Source organism: Neomonachus schauinslandi, chromosome 9 (assembly GCF_002201575.2).
Source record: "Neomonachus schauinslandi chromosome 9, ASM220157v2, whole genome shotgun sequence".
Taxonomy (NCBI): domain Eukaryota; kingdom Metazoa; phylum Chordata; class Mammalia; order Carnivora; family Phocidae; genus Neomonachus; species Neomonachus schauinslandi.
The window spans coordinates 95,041,052-95,068,027 of NC_058411.1; the positions used below are offsets into that span (position 1 = coordinate 95,041,052).

General features: G+C 37.7%; 1 protein-coding gene across 1 annotated transcript in view; it reads right to left on the bottom strand.

The window, feature by feature from the left end:
- Positions 1-26,976, bottom strand: part of PRTG (protogenin) — a 124,768-nt gene that overhangs the window by 48,051 nt on the left and 49,741 nt on the right. The window contains exons 3-11 of the mRNA XM_021693730.1: positions 17,084-17,228; positions 15,708-15,841; positions 14,102-14,239; positions 13,691-13,849; positions 12,903-13,062; positions 11,422-11,669; positions 8,950-9,114; positions 5,562-5,867; positions 4,673-4,861 (exon numbers count right to left, since the gene is read on the bottom strand). Coding sequence (XP_021549405.1) covers positions 4,673-4,861; positions 5,562-5,867; positions 8,950-9,114; positions 11,422-11,669; positions 12,903-13,062; positions 13,691-13,849; positions 14,102-14,239; positions 15,708-15,841; positions 17,084-17,228 — 1,644 coding nt within the window. The remainder of the gene's footprint in view (positions 1-4,672; positions 4,862-5,561; positions 5,868-8,949; positions 9,115-11,421; positions 11,670-12,902; positions 13,063-13,690; positions 13,850-14,101; positions 14,240-15,707; positions 15,842-17,083; positions 17,229-26,976) is intronic.

Consider the following 26,976-nt stretch of genomic DNA (forward strand, 5'->3'; position numbering starts at 1 on the left):
GATCTGTTAACAAATAAATGCAAAGTGATCTCAAAGAAACCAACACTACTCTGTGAAGTCAACCCTAATCTGGACAAAGTGCTTAATCATGCCTATGTTGTTGATTATATGTTACTTTAGAAAACAGAAGAATCCTGGCATCTGTAATTACATTTGAGTTGGTAGTTGACAGCAAGGCACCAAATTATTTGAAATGAATTTTTAGGCTAAAAGTCAGTATGCTAAGATATACTCGAGACTATACACAATCAGGAAGATCTGTTTATAAAATATGGTGTAGATTTTTACTCTCTCTCAAGGGGTGCAGTGAGAAAGTTGCAAAACAGCCGCAATACAAGAATTTTCACCTATAGCATGTTTCCAGAGATTTTTCTGAGTGTTATCTAAGGCTTCCTTGTGCGAGAGGAATGAGGGAACACAGTCTCTGAAAAGACTTTGGCTTGCCTTAAAACGTGACTTCCATATTTTGTAAACTGAGTGATTCTAGTTCTCTTCAAAACAAAATCACTATTATAGTGAGGTTCACAATGAACCCTCTCTGATAAAAGTAGTCTCTTTTATGTCCTGTCTTGACTAAAGGAAAGATTACAACTCCCTCCAGATATATGTTTGACTCACCAAGGGTAGCTCTTGATTTTCTTTCCTCAGATATATAATCACACGACCAAATCCTACTCTGTTATGGTAAAGGATAACACCCAGAAATCTGACTTAATTTTATCATGCTTCCATACAAACTGGCTAAGGGACTCTAAAATTACTTGTTACCCAGGGACTGTTTCTTCTGCCTCCTATTTCCCCCACGGTAACTGGGAATTCCAATTTTGGATTTATCAAAAAAAGATCTGTGAGTTTTAAAGGTGTGTAAGGAATCCAGGAACATTACTAATGATTTTAAATATTTTGGATCTTTGTAACTGTTGTTAATCTCATGCTCACTAATCAAGCTTGCTGTGAAATATAACAGCACACATTCTTTGGCAAAATAGAAGCTAAAGATTATCGTGTCCCAAATGCTAAACTAACAACAGCACCATCTAAATAATCCCCCCCTTTCCCCCTTATTATATAAATACTGAACAATTAAGAAGTTTCTGACAGCTTATGAAAACAGTCTTCTTTGCAATTAGAAACCCTAACTTCAGAATTTGAAGCCAATTTCTGAAATAAACAGACAAAAAAAGAGGAATGAATTATTTCAATCAGTCTATTATCAAAGAACACAAGTGTGCTATTAATTTTGCTTCAGTTTATTGTGTGATAAATTTAACAAATGTTTTAAAATTCTGCTTAAAACAGGTAAACATGAGAAGTGCCAAGGGAGGAAAAAAAAACAACTGAGTGAAAATAATCACAACAAAGATGCAAATCTTGAAGAAAACCTCAAACCACAATTTAGAACAAATCACATAAACATTAAATCACAAGCCAAATGTTTTTTTCACCAACCCCCAAACCATTTCTAATTAAAAGCAAACTGTGTATTTACAAATCATTAAACTAGAACAAACCAGCAACATCAAAATACTTCCATTGCTCTACCAATATTTATATTACTAATAAAGACACAAGAATCTTTTCAGCCACTTTAAAAAACAAAACAGTCTACATCTTTGAACTGAGCATTGAGGATTTAGCATAAAATGTTGTAAAACAACTTTCATTACAATTAAATTTAGTTATTCAGAACTTTGGGAGAAAAATCAGGAAAGTAAATCAAGTTAATCTCTTTTGGTTTTTCTTGTTTTGAGCAGAGGTCACATCTGTTAAATCTTTTTATTTAGTACTACAATGCCTTATTTAGAAAAATAATTTGTAAATTCTTGTTAAATGAATTGAAATACACAAATTCATTTCTTTCTTTCAGAAACAAAGAACTGTATGTGTTACCAAGGAGAATGTGTCCCAATAACATACTTTTTAGTTGAAAACTTAATTACCAGAAGAAACAAAAGGATGTGTATTAGGGCATCAGAGAAGGGATTAGTATGAAAATGAAATTTTCAGACATCAGTTTGCTACTCAAATTGACACTGATTCAGCAAACAGAAGCATTTAAATTTCATTTCCAAGCCCACTTAGTAAATCTAGTTCTAGTTAGAGCATCTTTAATGTACAAAAGCTCTGTGAAAGAAAGTATTCACCATGCAAGACACAGATAGGGTTCCCTTAACCTACTGCCCTCTGCACACATCACTCTCTGTTAAACAGGCAGCTAACGCCAGATGCTCTTGCTAAAAATGGTCACAGATGGTCAGTTGTCCAGTTAACAGAACATACTGCCCTCCCAAGAGCCGAAAGTAAGAAGGAAAGGAGTGAGAGCTCTTAACACTTGCCTGCTTAGTGGGTTATACCCGTTCAACTTGCTATAAGCTCAGCTAGGCCCCAACGGTGTCTAAGAAAGAAAGACTATAGACCCTAGGGCTCTCAAGAGTAAAAGGCATCTTAAAGGTAAGCTAGTCAACAGCTGTACAATGCTTGGATCAACTGCATCTCTGCTGGTCAGCCCGTTCCAGCCCTGGCTTGGCACCTCCAGGGGTGTGGAACCCACTGTCCAACAAGAAAGTCTTACAGCTGAGACACAGTCCCCTGTTAGCCTGCCCTGCAATGAGCCCAACTACCCAGGTCTAACTCCGCAGTCAGGAAACATGGAGTTATTTTAACAGAGAGGCATACTGACTATAACAAAATAATTTCCCAGTTTATGCATTATACAGTGATTTTAAGCTGAATTACCCCAAGTAGTATACACAAAGGATTTTACAACATAAAAACACAGGCCGTAATATATGTGATTTACTTTTAAAACACAGAAGGAAATAAAAATTCATAGTACTAAAAGCTATTAGAGATTATAAAAAAATTTCAACAAAGATCAATGGGTCTTCTTTATATTTATACGCACCCATAGAAAATGTTTAAATTTTAAAGCATTGTTTTGTTTTTGTTTTAAGATTTCACTTATTTATTTGACAGAGAGAGAGAGCACAAGCAGGGGAAGCAGCAGAGGGAGAGAGAGAAGCAGGCTCAGGGAGCCTGATGCGGGACTCGATCCCAGAACCCTGGGATCATGACCGGAGCCGAAGGAAGATGCCCAACCGACTGAGCCACCCTGGCACCTCTAAAGCGTTGTTTTTAATTGACAAAATTTTAAGAAGATGTTTCTCTAAACTTTTCACAAGCAGAGCATTATTTTGTTCTTCCCAATAAATTATTCATTTTTTTAAAATAAGCTACCTACGTGTTCAAGAAAAGTGCTCTATGAACTTATTTTTTGTATTTTCTACCTATTTGTATTTCCTGAACAGTGAAGAAACTGGAAATACTGAGTTTGATGTGTGATTTTTCATCAGCTATTGTCCCAAATCCCGTTTCTTACTTGATAACTTAGTACAACTCTTCTGAATAAATGATATGAACATAGAAAGGGAGAGCACACTGAGAAGCTGCGGCTAGAAATAAATGCTCCTGACTTTGGTGACAGGTTTTGCTACCACCACCTCTGCATCAATGGTTTTAAGGAAGGTCACCCTGGAACATATGTAACTTCTCCTCATCATTTATAAAACTGTGTGACAGGGATCAATAGTGAAATTTATTTAAGCAAATGTAGATTAAATTAAAATCCAAGACAATAAGATTAGAAGCAAAATGCCATCTGGAAAACTATAGCAAAGAACCAGAGGATGGGGTCCTCCTATGTGCCTGCCTCTAAAAACAGACTCCCACCATAGCCTGTCACCGCGCAGGGTCTCAGGACTACTGCTGTTTTCACAGGTTGTGCCGTGAAGCCAGAAAAGGAAATGGAGCTATCCCAGTGGGGTCACTATGCCCCTTTCCCTTCTGCACTCCAAAGGGTAGTCTGTGATGGGAAGAGCCAGAGAGCACTGTAAAATTCCAGTATGCGCAGAAGGTGCTCTAACAATTCAGTAGGAATCTAGTTGGGAATCATAGTTAAAGTTGCTGCTTTAACAAATAACTAAGAAATAACTGAGTATGCATTTTACAACTTGAGTATCTGTTTATATCCATGTACTTATTGTAGACATAAGTTTCCTTACTTTCCATTAAACATGGTCACATTATGAAATTCTTCACTCAGCAAAGATAAGACGAACAGAGAATAAAACGGTGTCTTTCGGAACTGTGATAAACCCAAACACAAGGCTGAGTGCTTTTTCTGTGTTACAGCTACAAAAATAAATATGTATAGTGACATGGTCATATGTAAGAGCATTATTTTGTACATAATTTAAATATATATATTTTATATGTGAAAATAATGCACCTACAAAGCACTCTCCGGCAATTTCTAAATTAATCATTGTCTATTTTCTGCTCATTTTGTGATATTGCTATTTCACGTACATCATACACTCACAATAACTGATCAGATCTCACTCTACCAGAAGTTAACTGTAGAAAGAAAAGCAGATGCCCAGAGGTGGGGGAAGATAGAAAGATACCATGGTTATCTGACGCCTTGTCAGTTTGCTCACAATGGTGAGTCAAAGACCAGCACAGAGTTAAGCAGGAGGATATACACAGTGATGTCATAAAGGCAATTCTCTTTCTACTAGTAAGTCAGTTCTTCTGCCCTATATCCAAAAACTCTTTTCCCAACTGGTCAGAGAGGAAGGAAAAAAGGAAAGTGCAGTACGGACTCACTCACCTAAACCACTGAGAGTGTAGAGAAGGTCACCAGTATCTAAGAAAATGGGTCCATTTTCCTGCTGCCCTTCTTCTTTGTAGTACAGCTTGTAGCCCTGAATGGTTGCTGTGTCCTCAGCATCTTGCTGCCACTTCACAGAAATGGTGGTACAGTTCAGAGGCTCCAAATGTAACTCTGGAGACTTAGGGGCTAGAAAAAGCCAACAGAAATGTATGCATAAAAAAATCCATAGTTCATAAATATACACCCAATTTTAAACCAACAGCTGCAAAAAAGTGCAATTCTAAGCAATTATATTTTAACCTAACTATCAAAATTCCACAGTGACATTAAACTTTGAGACAGAATTAAAAATATAAAATATTGGGCGCCTAGGCGGCTCAGTCGTTAAGCATCTGCCTTCGGCTCAGGTCATGATCCCAGGGTCCTGGGATCGAGCCCCGCATCGGGCTCCCTGCTCAGTGGGAAGCCTGCTTCTCCCTCTCCCACTCCCCCTGCTTGTGTTCCCTCTCTGTGTCTCTCTCTGTCAAATAAATAAATAAAATCTAAATATATATATATATACACACACATACATATATATATATGGGAATAATATCAATTAGGTCTCTATTAATATACAACTTTTGGTAATTCAGTTTGATTTGGATTCACCCATTTATGAAGAATTTGCTAAGCAAACTAACAATGTAACCAAAAGTTTTACACACTATTGAGCTCTATGTCAAAAGGGACTATGCAACAAAAAGTTTAAAATTATTTTCAGTGAAGTCCATGATCCATGGAATATTTTCATTCATAAAACACCATTTAAACATCACTTAGATTTTATAAAAGTAAGTTTCAAAAAAGTAAAAATACTCTTCCTCAATCATGTTTAGAAATTTACCTTTCACACTTGTAGCTTTGGGGGTCCTATGTGAGGTCCACACTGATGACTCTCCTAGCCCCACTCTGGTGGCAGCAGTAATCCGCACCAGGTAGACACTGTCTGGTTTCAGGCCCTCCAGAAGGTACTCGTGTGTGGTTCCCGGGAGCTCCAGAACTTGGATGGAAGTCTCAGTACTCAGGCGGAAGGACAGGCGATAGAGGACCACCTGGCCCCGCCGGTATTTGGCTGGGATCGGCAGCCAGGAGACGAGGATATCGGTGGGACTTCGACTCGTCAAACTAATTTCAGGAGGTCTCAAGGGAACTAGTCATACAAGAAAACAGGTCGCTTATGAATAGAATCAAAACTGTCAATTAGCACTGCAGTATTTACTGCATTCTCTTAAGAGCAACACATGTGATAAAGGAGGGATACGTTCAGCCCTAGCAGAGGTTTTCAGGCGAGTAGATCACAAACCAGAAAAAAAAAGAAGGAAAAATAATGAGGAAGGATCGAGCATAGAGAACCAAAGAAAGCCAAGTGTCACTAAAAGTAAAAGCCCAAGTCCTCACTGTGACTTCATACAAAGCCCTATGTACTTACAGGGTCGGCTCCTCATGGATTCTGGGCCCCAATCTCCTACTGCTTTCCACCTGTTCCCTCCACTGCAGCCCTCAGCAATGTCCATTTCCTCTGCCGAGCGTGCACCTCCCCCAGTCACCTGCTTCACCAGCTCCCGCACCTTCACTTCCTTCAAGTTTTCATTCAAATGTCACCTACTCAGTAAGCCTTTCTTGGGTGACCGTGTCTCAAGTCTCAAACCCTCCCAACATTTCATACTCCCTTTCCTTGCTTTTTTCCCCTTCTCCTAGATACTTACCAATATCCCACATAGCATATAATTACATAATGGACTGTTTATCTTGTTTATTGTTCCTCTGCCCCCTCTCCCACTAGAAAGTAAACGCCACGAAATCAGTGACAATTTTTTGTCTCTTTTGTTCACTACTATCAAATAACACACAGCAGGTACTCAATGAATATTTGTTGCATGAATGAACTAATAGCTGGAAAAGAGAAAATCAATTTTTTAAGCATTTCTGAGTCCTTGATATGTATGAACTCATGAATTCTCACCAAAACCAAAGGAAGCACCACGATCATTATAGCTGAGGAAACTGAGGTACAAAGAGGTCAAACCACTTGCCCAAGGTCACACAGGTCGTTAGTGAAGGAGCAGATGTAGGCCAACTGAACAAAGCCCACATTCTTACCCCTCTACTTTACTGTGTCTTATATAACAACAGTTCTTCTATCAGAGGGTTATGTAGGGATTAAATGAGATAACGGAGAGAAGGTTTTTAGAACAGGCAGGGGCAAGCCCTCCACAAGTGTTAGCTGTATCTGCTGCACACGGCCGTGCCCCTAGGACACCCACACATCTCCGTTTGAGACGTATGGGCTTAGGAAATGTGGAGAAACTGGTGTAGAAACGTGAAAAGTAGGGTCAGAAGTCTGTGTTATTCAGAAAACAAAATGAAACTACATTAAGTAAAATGTTACAGAGTAAGAAAAGGTTTAAAGGAAAAAGAACTTTGAGATCATAACTTAACTGGAACTGGCAAGTTTTAACAAGTAGCTTGCTATGGTCAGACTCCTTTCCTTTAAGGATATAGGGAGGAATACACCAAAAAACCCCCACAAGCCCCAAAACAGCACACGCCCCCAGCCTGTGTTTCACCTTAGATATACATGTCAGAGGTTAAATGTGATGAGAATTCGAGAGGTCATAAATACTGTGATTCACTCTAAAATGGAACAGACTTTTTTATTTTTAAAGATTTTATTTATTTATTTGAGAGAGAGAGAGCACATAAGCAGGGGGAGGGGCAGGGGGAGAGGGAGAGGGAGAAGCAGGCTTCCCACTGAGCAGGGAGCCCCACGCAGGACATTGAGCCACCCAGACGCCCCTAAAATGGAACAGACTGTTAAATGAAAACTGAATTGGAATTGAGCATCCAGATCAGTAATTTTTTTCATTTAGTCAAACTCTGAATTTATAAACATCTAATAAGTGGCATAATAGAGATGTAAGTAAGAGATCTGGGACCAAATGAACAAAGAAAATGATATGGAAATAATCTGCATAAAAATGTTTTGGGGCACCTGGGTGGCTCAGTCGTTAAGCATCTGCCTTTGGCTCAGGTCATGATCCCAGGGTCCTGGGATCGAGCCCCGCGTCGGGCTCCCTGATCAGTGGGAAGCCTGCTTCTCCCTCTCCCACTCGCCCTGCTTGTGTTCCCTCTCTTGCTGTCTCTCTCTCTGTCAAATAAATAAATAAAATCTTAAAAAAAAAAAAAGTTTTGAAGGACACCTGTGTGGCTCAGGTGGTTAAGCATCTGCCTTCTGCTCAGGTCATGATCCCAGGGTCCTGGGATGGAGCCCCCTGTCTGACTCCCTGCTTAGCGGGGAGTCTGCTTCTCCCTCTCCCTTTACCCCTCCCTCTGCTTATGCTGTTTCTGTCTCTCTCCCTCTCAAATAAATGAAAAAATGCTTCGAAAAAATGCTCCAAAAAGTGTTTTGAAAACCAAGGGTGGGCCATTTTGTGAGGATGAGAAAACATCTGTAAAGGAGGAACAGTATAATTAAGCATATGTTAAATCATTCCCTTTTCCCAGTGACGGGTACAAAAAGGGCCTTCTACAGAGCCCCTAGAGAGAGAGATGACGAATCAGAGGAGGAGAATCAGTCTCAGGACTTTACTAATGGATGGGATCTCCCACCATTACAAGAATATATGGAGGCCTGCCCTCAAAAGGACTACAACTCAACTTCCAACCCAGGGTCTGTAACAACTATTACTTTCCTCCTTAAGCAGAATAAACATATTATACCTAAAAATAGACTAACTGCTGATTTTTAAAGAACATTTTTTAACTGACAGTTTACTAAATTTCAAAAACTCCCAGTTTCAGAGGTCCAAGACCTCTGACCTCTGTTCATTACATATTTACTCGTTATATTTATATTTATTTATGCTTAGAAAATTCCACATTTTGTTCCACTCAAAAAAACCCTGCAATGTCAAAAAAAATTTTTTTAAAAACGTCAATGTATTTACAACTTACACTAGGAAACTTGAAGAAATACAATAATATAAGATTTTTATTATTAAAATTTATGTTACACATTATAAGTTATAAAAACTCTACACTTACCATCTTATTGTCAAAAAGTGAGGGTCAAATTTGAAATGGCAAACTAGCCTGCCAGTTACCATACCTGTTTTGATTATTTTTTTAACCAAAAAGAGGATATTTTCTCTAATTTAAAACACATTTATTCATTGAAATGGATTAAACATATTAATGTTCATACTTAAATGACATAGACTGTGTTTTCTTACCATCCTCTAAAGTATTCTGTGTCACATGGTCAGACATCTGGCTGGCTCCCATTGGCATATATGCCACAATGTAGAAAGTATAATTGCTAGCAGGTTCTAAGTCATCAATAATATAATGAGTTGTGTCATTTCCGATGACAACTTGATACTCTTCATTATTTAAACCTAGATTAAAGAATCAGCGTTTAAAAATCAGGAGTATTCAAAATGAACAAGACCAATTTCCCTTACTGTGACACACTGATCCTCCTGCCTAATCTTTGTTATCTTTTGTGACCCTTTAAAAAAAAAAAAAGAAATGTGACTTCTAAAAGTAACTACGTCTTGCTACAAATTAGTAGTTTGAATTCTTCCCTAGTACATCAAACTGAAAATAATTAATCTCTTCTAAATTTGTTTTAATATCCAGTCAAAACCCATAGCAGAGACAATGTACAGCAGTAACACAACAGAGCGTAATGTTATAGAACACCGTAGTTTGAAACAGTGTAAGTTTTACTTGCTTAAACGCATGGCTTCTTTTTCCTTTTAAAAGTAAATGGAGAGACAGTAGGGAACGTAAAGGCTCTAGGCTTTATGGGAATGTAAAGTCTCCAGGCTTTATAAAAACAAACCAAACCAAAAGTCGTCCTGCAAAAGATCTCATTTTGGCCCTAGAGATTCTATTAAATTTGACTGACACAAGTTGTTCTTTTTATTTATACTAGTAGGAAGCAAAAGAACTGGGAGGCACAGAATGTGCTTCAAAACACTTTGTTCCACAACGAACTTTTTCCCCCCCACCAAAGAGGAAAAAAAAAATTTCTCAGCAATTCTTAATAAAATATGCATGGCAAGGTATAGAACAGAATTTGCCTTTGTGTGATTTAATTCCTACGGCGCGGATCTGTACAGGGGAATAACCACACTGGCAGCTCCTGGGCTTTGCGAACAATTCACGGTAAATGCACGTCAACTTCATCAAAACGCTCTAAGGACCAAGGCCCTTCTCCCCCTCACTGGATTTATAAACAAAACAGAAGGCAAATTCCACCATTAAGTTTTCCCACATTTCTGAATTAACTTGATAGCATTTTAATTAGACAAGATTACAGCCATTTCACAACAGACTGGCTAATGGCTTGTTAATTAGGAACTGCATAGTACGATTTCTGACCTACCAAACAAGGTCCTTGAGTTCGAATTAAAAAGCCTTGTTCTGTCCTTGAATAGACCACTGAGCCGCATGTGGAGGCTCTAATGAAATGACCATAATAGCGAACAAGAGTGGTCTCCACCAAAACCAGCATTCCTTTTACCTTCCTAAATCACTAAGAAGGGAATTAACATACTCCAACATGCTCAGTTAGACTTTTCATTCTTGCTAAAACCCCTGATTTAAATTCAAAATATTCCTTTTCAAAATACTACTTCAAAGTATAAAAAACAAACAACAACAAACCACCTGTTTATATGGACAATTTTATCATATCATCATTTTTGGGTGCTAGGATTTGTTTTAATGTCTATTGCATAAAATCTAGACTGTGCACAACTAAAATTTGTAAACTTCTGTGGTTTCTATGAGAGATCAGTAGAGAAATCTCTAGGATTTCTAAGTAGCTTTTCCTTTCCCTCGAATTTTTTTGCCAAAAGAAAATACTAGGGCAAAAAAGATTGCAGAAACAATGGAATTAATAGTTCTGAATAAAAATTTTAAGACAGATTTGATTTCTACTTTTTTTTTTTTTTTTTTTTTTTTTTTTTAAAGATTTTATTTATTTATTTGAGAGAGAGAGAATGAGAGACAGAGAGCACGAGAGGGAGGAAGGTCAGAGGGAGAAGCAGGCTCCCCGCCGAGCAGGGAGCCCGATGCGGGACTCGATCCCGGGACTCCAGGATCATGACCTGAGCCGAAGGCAGTCGCTTAACCAACTGAGCCACCCAGGCACCCTGATTTCTACTTTTATATAAGAAATGATGTATCAACAAAGAGAGTCCTGTTCAATATTCAGAGTTTTAAATGTTTTCAGGAAACATTCAAAACATATAAAATCAACTTATGGGGATCTGATAATGTTTACTCCCCCCCCCTTAAAAATAACATGCTATAGTGACCATAATTCACCATATTATTTTATGAACCAATTACAACATTGTTCCTAGGTAACTGTATACTTAAATTGGAATATCAAGTCTTAGCTGAAGAATTTATATCTTGGCTGGAATGAAATTCATTACTCCACCACTTTGTAATTTTTAGCAGGCAGAGATGGTACTTATTTCTAAACAAAATCTTAAACTATACTTATATATACAAAGTATACAATAATAAAAACATTTAGCAAAAACTGATATGCAGGTGATAGATTATTTTATTAAAAGAGATAAATGCCATAGAACTTCAAAAATATTTTCTGGTAAGACATCATTCATACTGAAATTATTGACAGCAAGTAGCAGTTGAAAATAAATACTCCTCAAATTGCTTACCTTCTGCTTTCATATAGTGCACAGAATAAGCGATGACTTTGTCTGAATTATAAAGTGGCCTCTCCCAAGCTAAAAGGATTGCTGAACTTGACATGGTTTCAGCATGCACGTTGTAGGGAGCACTGGGTCTGTCTTCTGACATTACTACGGTCAGTCTGGCTCTAGATAAAATAGATCCTTGACTGTTCTCAGCCATGCACTGATAAATACCATCATCTTCAGGAATAATCTGGTTAATTACCAATTTACTGAGGAAAGAAAAAAATATTTTTATGAAAAATTCTAAGAATGATGTAAAAATAAAGTTAAACTATTGCTAAGTTCACTCTCATTTTAAGTGACAAAAGTTACAAAGAACAAAAAACTGTGTAATCAACCCCACTGAAAAATCTGAGTTGCTTAAAATTACTCTTATTTTCTGAGTTTAAGTAATAGTGATATCCAAACCCTGTTTGCTTTAGGTGAAAGACTAATCTCTTCTTTAAAATTTGGCTTTTAGGGGTGCCTGGGTGGCTCAGTCGTTAAGCGTCTGCCTTCGGCTCAGGTCATGATCCCAAGGTCCTGGGATCAAGCCCCGCATTGGGCTCCCTGCTCCACCAGAAGCCTGCTTCTCCCTCTCCCACTCCCCCTACTTGTGTTCCCTCTCTCGCTGTGTCTCTGTCAAATAAATAAAACCTTAAAAAAAATTTTGGCTTTTATAAAAAAGTGTATTACTCTGTAATAGCATCTAACTTATGTAATATTGCAATGTTACATAAATTCAGATCAACAAAAAATTTTAAAGTTTTATTAAACATATGGCAATGTTATAAGAAGATTCATATTTATACTAATGAAAATGAGTTCTAAAAATCATTAAGTTTGAAAAATTCCTTGAGATTTGAATATTTCCTTCTAATTTTCTCTTTTTAATGGAAGAAGGAACTGAGACCCCAAAGGGTTAATATGCTTGCTAATAACTTAGCTATTGGCTCATCAGGACTAGAACCCAGGTCTAGGGGACTGTCCAACATTTATTTCATTATAATCTACCACTTCCATGATCCACATATAAAATACAAAAGGATCTATGGCGTGCTGATGTTAGAATCTTAATTTCTTTTTCTTTTCATATTTTATTTTATTATGTTATGTTAATCACCATACATTACATCATTAGTTTTTGATGTAGTGTTCCATGATTCATTGTTTGCGCATAACACCCAGTGCTCCATTCAATACGTGCCCTCTTTACTACCCATCACCAGGCTAACCCATCCCCCCGCCCCCCTCCCCTCTAGAACCCTCCGTTTGTTTCTCAGAGCCCATAGTCTCTCATGGTTTGTCTCCCCCCTCATTTCCCCCCCTTTCAGAATCTAAATTTCTTATTTTAGTTTAAAATACCAAGATAATTTAGATATTTGATATTACAACCAGTTCACATAGCAATTACTAAAGCCACTATATCTTCTCTAAAATAGTAGCAAAGTGACATAGCCCACCTGTTGTACATTTTAATTCTCCCATTTGAATGTATCTTCCTCCCATTTTTCAACCATGACATTTTGGGTGAGGGGATTCCTTCTGCTTGACACACAAATCGAGCAGTACCAGCTCGAGGCCTTGTTAAACTTTCTGGCCATTCAACAAATGAAGGAGGAGCTATTTTTAAAGAAAAAAGAACAGAGAAAAACGTCCATGTCTCCAACAGGAATGATACAAAGAGTCAAGGAAGAGTTCGGCAAATGACTCAAGTCCCATCCTTGAAAATATTTCACATTCTGAGCCTCTTATCTACACTCCACATATAACTATCCAGATGCCTTTTCTCAGCATTGTTCATTTAGATGTCCACTCCCTCGAGGTTTTCCCTATTGAGACCCTCTGTGTCAACACACTAGAAATAGGTACACTATAATCCTACTTAACTAAGCCCAATAATATATAGCCACTTGTGAACGCATACAATCAACAGATTAAAGTTTTAGATTGGTAAATGGATATGTGGATTTGTGGGTAAGTAACAAAGACATAAAAGAGATGCTTAAATAAGAAGGAACATAATGGTATGCAGGCAAACAGGAGGGTGACTTAAGCATTATAGTTAGTTACATTTTAACCCAGAGCTTTAACTTTCTTCTAAAATTCATTGTTGGATCACAGGATTTCATATCAACCTTCATATCAACGCTACAAAGTTCAAGAAAGGAGGAAGTAAGCGATGAATGAGATAATACAATAAATGTTAAAATACGAGATTCTCCTGAATGCAGGATGAAATAAAACATACCTAAGACAGTTAAGGTTGCCATGGCAACTGTAAAGTTGCGCGTGCCTGGGGTTGTCGCCCGACAAACATACACTCCAGCGTGTTGCAGCTTGACATCAGATATCATGAGATTACCATTTCCCAGTACCCGAGTGTTAAAGACATCAATGGACTTGTGATCTATTTCCAAGAGAAGACTTCGGTTAAAATAATGTAACATAAGATCTAAAATTATGTCAAAAGATCACCATCTAATCATATCATAAAAAGTATAAAATCTGCTATACAAAAACCTTTTCTCTACACACTGAAATGCCAAAAAGTTAGAAGCCACTTCAATGACAAACATGTGTTTTGCATATAAAATAAACATTCTGTCAGTTTCATTAAAATCAACAAAGTTTAAAGACTTTTTTCCCTGAGAAAACTTACCAAGGCGGCTCCAAGAAATGATTGGTTTGGGATTTCCCGTGGCCACGCATTCTAAAACAACTGTCTGATGAAGAGATGTTGTTATGTTCTGTGGGCCTGCTATAATGGTTGGTGTGTAGAAGGAATTAGACTCTTCAGCTTTGAGGAGGAAAAGGCACAATATGAAAATAAATTACAAATAAGATATAATAAGTGAGACAAGTTAAAATATCCTTGTTATTCCCTTAAAAAATAACTTTATTGAGATATAACTCACATCATACGCAATTCACAATTTTAAGTACTTCAATGATTTTTAGTATTTTCGGAGTTGTGCAACTATTACCACAATCAACTTTAGAACCCCAAAAAGAAACACCACACCCATTAGCAATCTCCTCTCTCCACAGCCTGGCAACCACTAATCTTTCTGTCTCTCTGGATTTGCCTTTTCTAGACATTCCTTAACAAAGGAACCATATATTATATGGTCTTTTGGGAACTGGCTTCTTTTCACTTAGCATAATGTTTTCAAGATTCATCTGTGTTGCAATGTGTACCAGTATTTCATTTCTTTTTATTGAGTAATAACATAATAGAATTTAATTATATCAATAGAACACATTTTATTTATCCATTCTTCAGTTGATGGACATTTAGGTTGTTTCCGTATCACTCCCTTTTAATTGAGGCTCAAACATTCATTTAATCCTTTCGCCAACCTTGTTCAGAATTTATGTGACAGTGGGGAGAAGAGAAAAGTGTGGGAGTGATTTTGTCTTTAATCTTTCATACCAGGAAGCTAAAAGATACTACCTGATATTGAACCATAGTGTTAAAAATGTAATTTCAGTTTCTCAATGTTTTCCAAAGAGATTTTTTAACCTTCAAGGATATTTTAGGAATCTTGTGAAAAATAAACATTCAGATGAAGTTCACCAATGTCTTTAGTCCAGATTTTTTCCCACTATATTCAAGTAAATTTAAATTATTTAAAAATAAAAACTAGTATCTATGTGTAATTCCATTTTAGTAAGATACATATTTCTTCATATTCATCTCTTTAGCTAGTTTCCCTTCTAAGTATATTTATGTGTGGCAAAATATAGAAAATTATGTTCGCTTAATGTTAACAATGATAATTTCTGGATATTGGAATTGGGGATACTTTTAAACTTCTATCTGTACTTTTTTACATTGTTTAATGTAAAAATTTTTATTTTTATACTTTTATAGACATCACTTTATGATAAGTATGTATCATTTTTACAAATGCAAATTATAATTTTTCTTAAAACAACAAACAAAAAAATACAAACTGGAAACAAATATATCTTTATTGACAATGGACAATTTTGGTGGAAATGGATAATCGTTTTTCTCATTTCGCATTTTATATTTTAAAAACAAAAGTGAAATATTTACAAAACAAATATTCATTCTTTCTTAAAGATGTTGTTCTTAAAGATGTTAACATAAAATAAGCTGGCATGTGAAAGAAGAGGAACCTAACAGGGATAAAAATGACCATTTCCAACTAGATTACAATAACTTACATGAAATTAAAGTGCTATTTTATAGCATACTATTATAGCCACAGAAGAAAAATTAATAGCTGGGACAGTACCTGGAATCACTGTTAGAGAGGCTTCCATACTTTTACGTCTGTGGGCTACGGTAGCAGCAACACAACGATAATTCCCAGCATCCCTTTGGCCAACATCATAGATCTGCAATACTCCTGTTGGTAGGGCAGTTATCCTGTTACAGGAAGAAAGATGATTAAATTCTTTGTAGTAGATTTTATATTTTATTTTAACATGTATTCTATGATTAATATATTCAACCTTTTTAAAGTGCCAGATGCAATACTTTAAAGACCATTTAAAACAATTAGCTTGATTCAATTGTTTTTATTTGGGTCACTACAGGTCTCTAAAACATACATAACTATGCAGTATTTTGTGCAGTGGTTTGTGAAATCTACCAGCCTAATTTTATACAGAGTTACATTTGACATTATAGCTTACATAACTGGTGATCTAGGGCTTATTATGATTTTTTTCAAATCCTGATTTCTTGCCTATTAATACAGACATATTCTCCAAGATACACCTGAATCTAAGTTTTTGGGGTTTTTTTTAACACTTTCTTGAATAACTTCTTCCATCATAGTATTCTGAGATTTTAGTAAATGATTTTTTTTTTAAAGATTTTATTTATTTATTTGAGAGAGAGAGAATGAGAGAGAGCAAGCACATGAGAGGGGGGAGGGTCAGAAGGAGAAGCAGACTCCCTGCCGAGCAGGGAGCCCGATGCGGGACTCGATCCAGGGACTCCAGGATCATGACCTGAGCCGAAGGCAGTCGCTTAACCAACTGAGCCACCCAGGCGCCCTTTAGTAAATGATTTTTACCTACTTTGGAATACTGCTGCTACTCATAAGGACAGGAATTAAACTTTATGAAGGCGCTACTAAGTTCTTGATCCTTAAACCTCAACCACCTGCAGAGCACTGGGGGTGGGGTGGGGGTGAGTGTGAGTGTGCGTGTGAGTGTGTGTGTGTGTGTGTGTGTGTGTGTGTGTGTGTAGCTGAGAGGAGACTGGAAGTGGGAGGCGGAGACAGAATGGGCAGGTACCAGGGCATATTGGAGACCCCTATAGTAGTTGCTATTGCCAGCACTGAAGGTCTAATTTGGTTTCTTAAATCCTTGGGCTACAAAGCAGGTGCTCAGGTGGTCCTATGGTTGGAAAAGATGTTTAAGGAAAGCAACAAAGCAGTAAGAAAGGTTAATTGAATTATGATCTAAACCAAAAATCAGAAATTATTCCCCATGTGCCAGAGACTGATGATCTAATTCTTTGCCTAAGTTTGAAATGTCTTTAAGAGGTTGGTAATTGCTACTGTAAATGAAAATAAGCTCCATCACGGTCTTTCCCCCATAAGTCCCATGACACCTTCGTTACTCCTGCATCGTCTCCAAAGACAAAAGCTGCATTTACCTGTCCATAGTTACAGGTAGAGTTGTCCGATTTAATTCCCATGTTATGACTGCAGGAGGGTTTGAGGAAATCTTGCATGCAAATCTAGCAACTCCACCTTCTTGGACCTCAGTAGAAATTGGCTGAACTTCAAATGCAGAAATAGCTGTAAGATAAAGTTTGACAAATTTAGAATAAGTACAGATACTATTATACTGTACTGTACTTGGAAATAACATTATGCAAGATATTATTTATCAGACTTGAACTCCCGCCCAGACATAAGAGCAACCCAACTTAACTAGCACAAAGATAATTTCAGCAGTAGTTTTGGAAAAACCACTGACAGTTGCCTAGCTCAGGGAATCTGGTCTCCCCCAGGATGAAATTCTAAATAAGTTCTCAAGAAACTTACAACTTATTTGGAGAAAAAATATTAACACAACTGAAACAAAAATAAATAATTAATAATGATATGTAATCACATACCATTTTTGTGTGGTACAAACTTCAAATACTACTACATTTCAGAGAAGAGGGAAATCAAGAAAGACAGATTAGACAAGTAAAAACCATTTACAGGGACTGGTTTTGAATTAAGTTTTGAAGACTCGGTTGGGTTTAGATGGAAGGGGGAAAAGAAGACATTCCAGGCGAAAGGAAGCAAGCACAGAAGAAAGGTGTAGCCTCTGTTCACAGAATTTTAAGGAAACAGCCAAGACTATTGTAGAATATTTCAGATGAAGGGATCATGGAAAAGTGGAAGGAGAGTAGAGATAAAGCAGATTTGTACCATGGCACAAATGAAGACATCATTGAAAATTTTTGAGCAAAGGACAATAGTAGTCCTGGATAATAGCTGTGTTTGGGAGAAATCAATCAGGCATGGATACACAGGATAGAGTGAGAAAAGGAGAGCCTCAAGTCAAAAGACCAACAGGCTGTTTAAGTAGGAATGATAGAACTGGGTGGTGGCAGTAAGAATGGTAAGATTCTAGAGAGAGCTCAATGGAAACAAAGACTTGGTTCTCACTGGACACAAACATGTCACTCTGTTTGGAATCAAATGAGGTTGGTGTTGATGGAGCTGAATGAGAAAGGAGAGAAAGAAGACAAATGGTGTGTGTGTCCCCGATGAATTAAAGGTAGAGAGACTCAAGAGACTATTTTTAGTCTCATGTATTTCCAAAGTGGAGATACATCTCGAAGTGTTGATATTTCTAGAGATAATTCTTCTTTCTCATTCTAGGCAGGCCTCCAGGAGCTAGTCATCGGTGTCCATGCTTTTACATTTTGATAGAGTCCAGACTCCAGGTAACACTGTGGTTTTCCTTCCCTCTACTGTTTTTCAGGATATAAAGAAATGGCCCCAATGATGGTCTTACTCCCCCTCTGCAGACTCCAGTTTAATATACATATACATATACATATATATATATGCCTTTACAGTTTATCAACAAAGTGAGAAGTCATGAAGAAAAGCAGAGGGAATAAGGTCTACATGACTTACACTTCATTAGAGTAGGAAGGGTAAAAGGTGAGAGAAGACTATAAATTCTGCCTTAGAATTAGCATCATCAATCTGTAAATGGATCACAAGACTTTAGAGGTACAGGACAAAGCCAGGGAATAATGGTGAAAATACTCAGGAGCATCCACTTCCAAAAAGCAGATGGGGGTAGTGTAATACCTTATGTGTGTATGTAACAAAAAAATTCTGCTTCCTCAAGAACAGTGGTTCTCAAACTGCTGTTGTCAGTGGATAACAAAACCAAACCATTTTCATGATCACCATCATCTGCCTTTTTCACTCTTATTTCTCGAGTGTACAGTGGGATGGATGATATTGCAACAGACTTAATGCAGAAGGAGATGTGCCTGGTTTATGAAGCATTAATTTCTCTTATTGATCCCATATTTACCTTGTTCATGTATGAGGGGGTGAGTTTTAGTTCTGGTTGTCATTCATAATCCAGACTATATTCAATTTACAGACTTCAAAGGGGGAAATTTATCTTATTCTGCAGTCTTTACCACTCTAGACCAAAATATGTAATATAGTTAAATTTTTCTTCATAAAACAGTTGTTCCTTCAGCCCTATCTGACTTCTTTACCCCAAAACATATCAAGCACCTGATTCAGTATGCTTTATCTCCTATCTCTCTCCCATATCTGACTTCTCTCCATCCCTAATAGTCCTCTCTTCAATCCAGGCCCCTATCATCTCCTGCCTGAAGTCTTGTAGGCACCTATTAGGTGATATCTCTCCTACCAGCAAAGTTACTCCAGAAAGTTAGTCAAAAAATATAAATTTGGTTGTGTGGCTGATGAATTAATTAGTCCCTGCAAAACTCTCGTCTCAATCACTTATAGTTATGTTCCATGAGCACTGAACTACTTACAATTCTCTGAATATACCATGATATTTCATACCCCTAAGCATTATATGAGCATATCCTTCTCTCTCAAATATCCTAGGTCCCTCTGTCCATCTGGTGAAATCCTATCATTGTTTAGCACCTAGTCTGCTTATCCCTTCCTTTGGGAAGTTGTTCCTGATCTTTTTCTCTGCAACCTCTGTACACTACAAACCTCCACTGCTACTTTTATCCCACAGTATATAACCACTTCACATTTTTCTCCCCTTCCAAACTATGAGCTCCCTGGGGGCTAGTAATGGGTTGTATTCTTTGCAAGACCCTTTAAGACAGTGAATGGCACAGACTTGGCACTAAAATACTTGTTGAACTGAACTTACATATTTTTTTCTCTAATTATATTAGGTCTTTCAACATAGTAACTAGAAATGTAAGGAGTTTCCCAGGTACAAATACAAATACTTCTCATCTTGAAAAGAGACTAATGCTTTTTGTTATTTTGTTTGTTGTAATTCCAAATGGTCCCCAATATTTTAGTGGCATTATCTTTAGAGACAAAAATCGGATCCCCCACTATTAAAGGATTTTTATGAAGATTAAAAAAATAAAAAGTGAGGGATTTTTATGACTTTTTAAATAAATGTTGCGATTATTGAGAATAAAGATAATTACTTTTGCCTTGAGTAATTTCCCTCCAACCACTTAAACATCTGAGCATTGTTTTCTACCCTAAATCTCATCTAAACAAACAATGATCTCTCGGAACCTTTTTTTTTTTTTTTTTGAGCAGCTTCCTGCTTTCTGCCCCAGATGCCTAAGTCTATGAAAGCCCTAAGATTTTTATGAAAACTGAACTTTGCACTTCAGGTCAAATGTGCTAGGGCTTTGGAGTCAAAAAATTCCAAGAAATACAAGGTAAATGAGTGCATCTTCTGACTGAGTAAGGGTATCTCTTTTGGGGAAAGGGGAAAGAAACTGCTTTTGAGATATAATCACGTAACATGTAATTTACATACCATACAATTCACTCATTTAAAGAGTACAATTCAATGGTCTTTTAGTATATTCAGAGTCTGCAACCATCCTCATGATCCATTTTAGAATATTTTCATCATTCCAAAAAGAAACCCCATATCCTCTAGTTATCACTCTCTAATCTGCCCGTTCCCTCCCCAACTCCAGCCCTAGGCAATCACTAATCTAGTTTCTTTCCTCCCTCTACAGCTTTGTTGGGTTGAGAATGACATAGAACATTGTGTACAATGTGATTATTTGATACATGCATATATTGGGAAATGATTACCACAATAAGGTTACTTAGTTAACACATCCATCAAATAAGGGTATTTTTTTTTTAAGATTTTATTCATTTATCCGACAGAGAGCGAGCGAGCGTGCACAAGCAGGGGGAGCAGCAGGAGGAGGGAGAGGGAGAAGCAGGCTCCCCGCTGAGCAGGGAGCCCGATGTGGGGCTTGAACCCAGGACCTCGGGGATCATGACCTGAGCCAAAGGCAGACACTTAACAGACTGAGCCACCCAGGCACCCCAAGTAAAGGTATTTCTTGACCTCACCCTGGTTCTCAGCAAGGTCTCAAGCAAGTATAAAGATTTTTTTAATCCCCCAAACACCTTTATATTTAACATTTCTCACTTTCTGGTCCCTTTTGAAAATTCAACCTGCTGGCAAAATGATTTTTCCTAAAGAAGACCCCTTGGGACTCTCATCAGTACCTCTGAGACTAAAGAAAAAGAGGCATTCTCATGATTCAACAATAAAAATAAGTTACCATCCTTCTGTCCATAACTACTTCATCTGGGTACCAACCCCATTCTCTTCCCTCACCTCTGGGAACCCGATGTATCTGCCTTTTGTCTTTCTGTCTCTCTCTCCTGCATATTCAAATTCTTTTCCTGGATCCTTCTCTCAGCCTATAAAAGTGATTAAGCTTCTCCAAACCGCAAAACACAAAAAGAACAAAACTCCAGACCTCTCTTTATGGCATGTATCCCTCCAGCAGCTATCTACCCTCTCTCTTCCCCATGGCATTACAACTTTTCTAAAGAGTAGTTGATTCTAGTTGCCTCCCCTTCTTCCCCTCTGACTTTATACCTCAAACATCTCATGTGCCTTCTTCCCCTATTATTTTATTCAGTGTCAATGACATTGCATACTCTTATTTCTTACATACTTTCTTATCTATTTCTCTGATTCCTCCTTCCAGTCTCCCTTTAAAGGGTGCTCCCTCCTCCTATGCCCTTCCTTCCAGAGATTCTCAGTTCTTTTCTCTCTCCAGATTCTCTTTGGGTGATCTCATCCACATTCAGTTTTCAGTGACATCCATCTCTTGCTGCTGATTCCCCAAAATACATCTCCAGCTTAGATCACCAATCCTAGAGCTTCATACTCATGGCTCCAATTGTTACTGGACATCTTCACCTGGAATTCATAAAAGGTACTTCCAACTCATCAAGTCCAAAATGAAATCATCTTATTTCCTCCAAGCCTGTGTCTCTACTTGTCACAGGACTATCCAGACACTCACCTGAGCTAGACACTATTAACTCCTTCTTCTACACTCTCATTCCACTTGTTCCCACTGATCTTACTTAACTCCTTAACATATGTCGGATCCACTCCTGTGTTCCTCTCCCAATGTCTCTCACTGGAACCACTACAGAAGTCCCTTATCTGATCTTCTTACTCCCATTTTCCTCTTCCCTGCTTCAAAAACATCCTCTAAATGTACACAAGTATTTGATATGGGTGCACTGGGCTCACAAGCAGCTTCCATCTATTAATTCAAAGGCTTCCATAGGTCGACCTATTACTGCTAAAAACCAGAAAGGGAATAATCTCACAAAAAATGTGATTCCAATTTTAAATGTCAAAAAGCACTATGCCTTAGCAACCAACCCCTCCTTCTAAGCCTTTAAACTGCTTAGCCCAATTATTAGAAACACTGAACGTATATATCCTTGCTACATCAAAAGGAACAAATAGCTTTCTTTATGTCAACTACATATTTTTAATTCTTGTGGCTGAGTACATTCTCAATAAATAGATTAACTGGCTCCTTTTTGTAAATAAAGGAAAGTAGTTTGACATCCCTTACTCCAAACCAAACTGTTTATATGGTAAGCATACAGCAGTATTTAAAAAGTCACTCTTAAATAGTTACATTTAAAAAACACGGAATATCTCTGCAATTAGAGATACACATTATAACTATGACACAAAGCATTTAATTTCCACAAGTCACACAGTATCAATCCCATTATCTGTATAATCACACCATTCATTTAGTTTGTAGGGCTGGCAGGCTTTGAGTCATGCAATTATCCATAAATAATGGGCCAGATTAACCATCTCCCTAGTCCAGAAAAGGATTTTAATTACACCTATTTAGAAAAATTTTTGACTAAAGTAATCTCTTCTAAGTTCATACATTCATTCTACAAATATTCATTATCTAGTATATTCTCAGCGTCAAGGATCCAATAATGAACAAAACTAACAGAGGCGCTACCCTCAGGGATCTCTGTCTAATGATACAGATAGGCATTTAACTAAATTACTATGCAAGCAAATAACTTATAACTGTGGTAAGTGCTTTCAAGGAAAATTACCAAGTATTATAAAAGCACATAACAGAGGTTATAATAATGACAGAAATTAAAATGGCTTAACATATTTTATTTCCAGGCAGTGCTTTAAACGAATTATATATTCCAATTTATTTAAACCCCACAAGTTTCAGTTGAAGAAACTGAGGCATAGGGAAATTAAGCACCTTACTCAAGGTTTTGCAGATAGTGAGCAGTGAGGCTGGGATCTAAATCCAGGCAATCTCCAGTGACCCTATGTGAATTCTCTCATGAATAAAAGTTTGAGATCCCCAACCTTTTAATCCCCCAAAATTACTGGTTCTAAATCCAAGCAATTCTATTGCTCTGGTGTAAGTTAATATGCACTGACTTTCTAGTTGCAAGTATATGTGTTACAATCCTAAATTTCCAAAATACAGTAACACCTTTAAACTGCTGTATATGAGGATTCTGAAGCTAAGGCGCTCATCACAAGCAGGAGTACCTCTATCCCTAGGAACCCATGAAAGGTAAGAGAGACAGGAATGCATGCAAATTGAATCATACTATCTCAGTCTAATATTTCTTTAGAAATCAAATTGGAGGGGTGTCTGGGTGGCTCAGTCAGTTGAGTTTCTGACTCTTGATTTTGGCTCAGATCATGATCTTGGGTCTTGGGACTGAGCCCCATGTCGGGCTCTATGCTTAGCGAGGAGTCTGCTTCAGATTCTCTCTTCCCTTCTGCCCCTCCCCCCAACTTGCACTAAATAAATAAATAAAATCTTAAAAATATTTTAAAATCTCGGGGTGCCCGTGTGGCTCAGTCGTTATGCATCTGCCTTCGGCTCAGGTCATGATCCCAGGGTCCTGGGATCAAGCCCTGCATCGGGCTCCCTGCTCTGAGGGAAGCCTGCTTCTCCCTCTCCCACTCCTCCTGCTTGTGTTCCCTCTCTCCCTGTGTCTCTCTCTGTCAAATAAATAAATAAAATCTTAAAAAGAATATTTTAAAATCTATGTGAAAAACAGTTTACCTAATGGGAATGCTAGCCATTCTTACATTATTATTCTCAGTTCTAAGTTCACATACATTTGATCATCAGAAAGTCAAATACTTGGAGAGCCCTTAGAGGTAGGGAGACCATTTAAGAGGCTATCAGAACAGTAGACAAGAGACCAGCTGTGGGTCCGAATGATGCAGGAGATTATGGAATGGAAGGGAGGACACATATAGGATGATGTACACCGAACATCATGATTTGGCCACAAGGTGTTCAAGGGAAATAGAGGGAACGATCCAAACAGTTGAGGTTTCTACCTATGTACCTGGAAGTTTGGGGTACAGTAATGGTGCCTACACATGGAACACAAAAGAGGAGCTCAGACGCACTGGTGAATTACTATTACAGACTCTCACATCCTCAGAATGAGAAGAAACCAGGCATATTAAGGAAGACCAGGAAACTATAAAATTTGTAAAATAAAAGGCCAAGCCTTAATAACATAAACCTCAAATATATATCCATCCTGATTTTTTAACTGGTTCAGATGGTCCAGATGTCACGCTGTCATTAAGATATGAAGAAAGACATCCCCGAGTTTTTAGAATAACAGCCTATAAAAATAGCAATGCATAACGTAAAATCAGCAGAGAAAAGAATTTCTTACTTCTGAGGCTCTGCTGGGATGAGCTTAGGAATAGTGTTTACTGTTCTTCCAATTTAACTTATTCTCATTTTTTTTGTTAAAGATTTTATTTATTTATTTACAGAGAGAGAGACAGCAAGAGAGGGAACACAAGCAGGGGGAGTGAGAGAGGGAGAAGCAGGCTTCCCACGGAGCAAGGAGCCTGATGTGGGGCTCGATGTGGGGCTCAATCCCAGGACCCTGGGACCATGACCTGAGCCGAAGGCAGACACTTAACCACTGAGCCACCCAGATGCCCCAGCTTATTCTCATTTCTTGATGATAGAAGTTAAGGCATTAGAAAACCAAAGTAGAGCCCTAACTAAGGCAGAAGTATTCTAAGATTTAAAATTCTTCTTTTCTACTAAGCCAGACATTGTAGGCTGTATGTAAAGGAACATAAAGTGGAGAGAAATAATTTTCCCATTTTTCATTTAACTTTAAACTTAGCCTTAGCTGGTTTAAAGAAAATCAGGGGGCGCCTGGGTGGCTCAGTTGGTTAAGTGACTGCCTTCGGCTCAGGTCATGATCCTGGAGTCCCGGGATCGAGTCCCGTATCGGGCTCCCTGCTCGGCGGGGAGTCTGCTTCTCCCTCTGACCATCTCCCCTCTCATGCTCTATCTCATTCTCTCTCTCAAATAAATAAATAAAATCTTAAAAAAAAAATAAAGAAAATCAGTATATGTGCTGCCGAAGCGAGCACAGAAATAAAGAAAATCAGGAATAAATTCCAAATAAACTACAGGACATAATTTAGGCAGATGGAGGGGGGCAGTGCAGCAGTATAGTCTTGCAGTTAAGAGTGCAGATATTAGGGGCACCTGGGTGGCTCAGTCGTTTAAGCGTCTACCTTCGGCTTAGGTCAGGGCCCTGGGGTACTGGGACTGAGCCCCATGTCGGGCTCCCAGCTCATAGGGGAGTCTGCTTCTCCCTCTCCCTCTGCCTACCCCACCCGCTTGTGCTCTCTCTCAAATAAAATAAATAAAATCTTTAAAAAAAAGAATGCAGATATTAAAATCTATAGCTCTGGGTTAAAATCACAGCTTTGGGGCACCTGGGTGGCTCAGTTGGTTAAGCGACTGCCTTCGGCTCAGGTCATGATCCTGGAGTCCCGGGATCGAGTCCCGCATCGGGCTCCCTGCTCAGCAGGGAGTCTGCTTCTCCCTCTGACCCTCCTCCCTCTCCTGCTCTCTGTCTCTCATTCTCTCTGTCTCAAATAAATAAATAAAATCTTTAAAAAAAAATCACAGCTTTGGACTCATGTTCAGGTACTGTATGCCCTTGAGAAGTTACTCAACCTCAAGCCTCAGTATCCCTCAGTAATATGGGGATAATATTTTATAAGGCTATTATAAGAATACTAAATGATACACACATATACACACAGGACATGAGCATGTGCTGAGGCACTGCTGGGCACCTAGTAACCTTGGTCATGGTGGAGGTGGTAACAGTAACAGGATGTCCTGCTATGAATACACTTCTTTGACTTTCAGAATGATGACTTACAGAGCGGCAAACAAAAGATGTTAGTGACCATCACATAATAAAAATAAACCTTAAAGCCCTAACAAAGGCAGAGGTATTCTAAGATTTAAAATTCTTCTTTTCTACTAAGCCAGACATTGTAGGCTTTATGTAAAGGAACATAAAGTGGAGAGAAATAATTTTCCCATTTTTCATGTGCATAGATAAATTTTTTGGAGAGGATAAAATCCCCTACTTTAATAATAAAATAATAGGGGATAGATTACAAGAAGATAGGTAATTAAGTTCAGATCTCTAGTGGCAGAATTATGTATAATTTTTTGTACTTATATTTTTCCGACAGTACATATAAACTAAGAAAAAGTAGTATTTTAAAATTAACTTTTATATGCTTACATGGGGAATAGAATGAAAAGTTCATCTGCATAAATTTTCTATCGCTCCACTACCTGATAAAATCCCTCACTTTATCTGCCTTCTTTTTAGTACTTTGAACTTCTCATTCTTTGGTAGACAACACCTATGAGCTATGGATGCTTGATTCTCAACCCAACCAGGGCCCTCAGTCTGAGAATTACAAGAAAAAAAAAGACATCTGCGTAATAGCTACTTTTTCAACAAAAAACAAATTGTATAGAATTTTACATGAAAACTTAGAAACTTTACAGTAACATGCAAATATGCATATCTCTACCATGATAGTCTTAAACTTTGTTTTCCAGCAAATATTTTTCTATTTTTTCTCATCTTTTTTAATTTTAATTTTTTTAATTTTTAC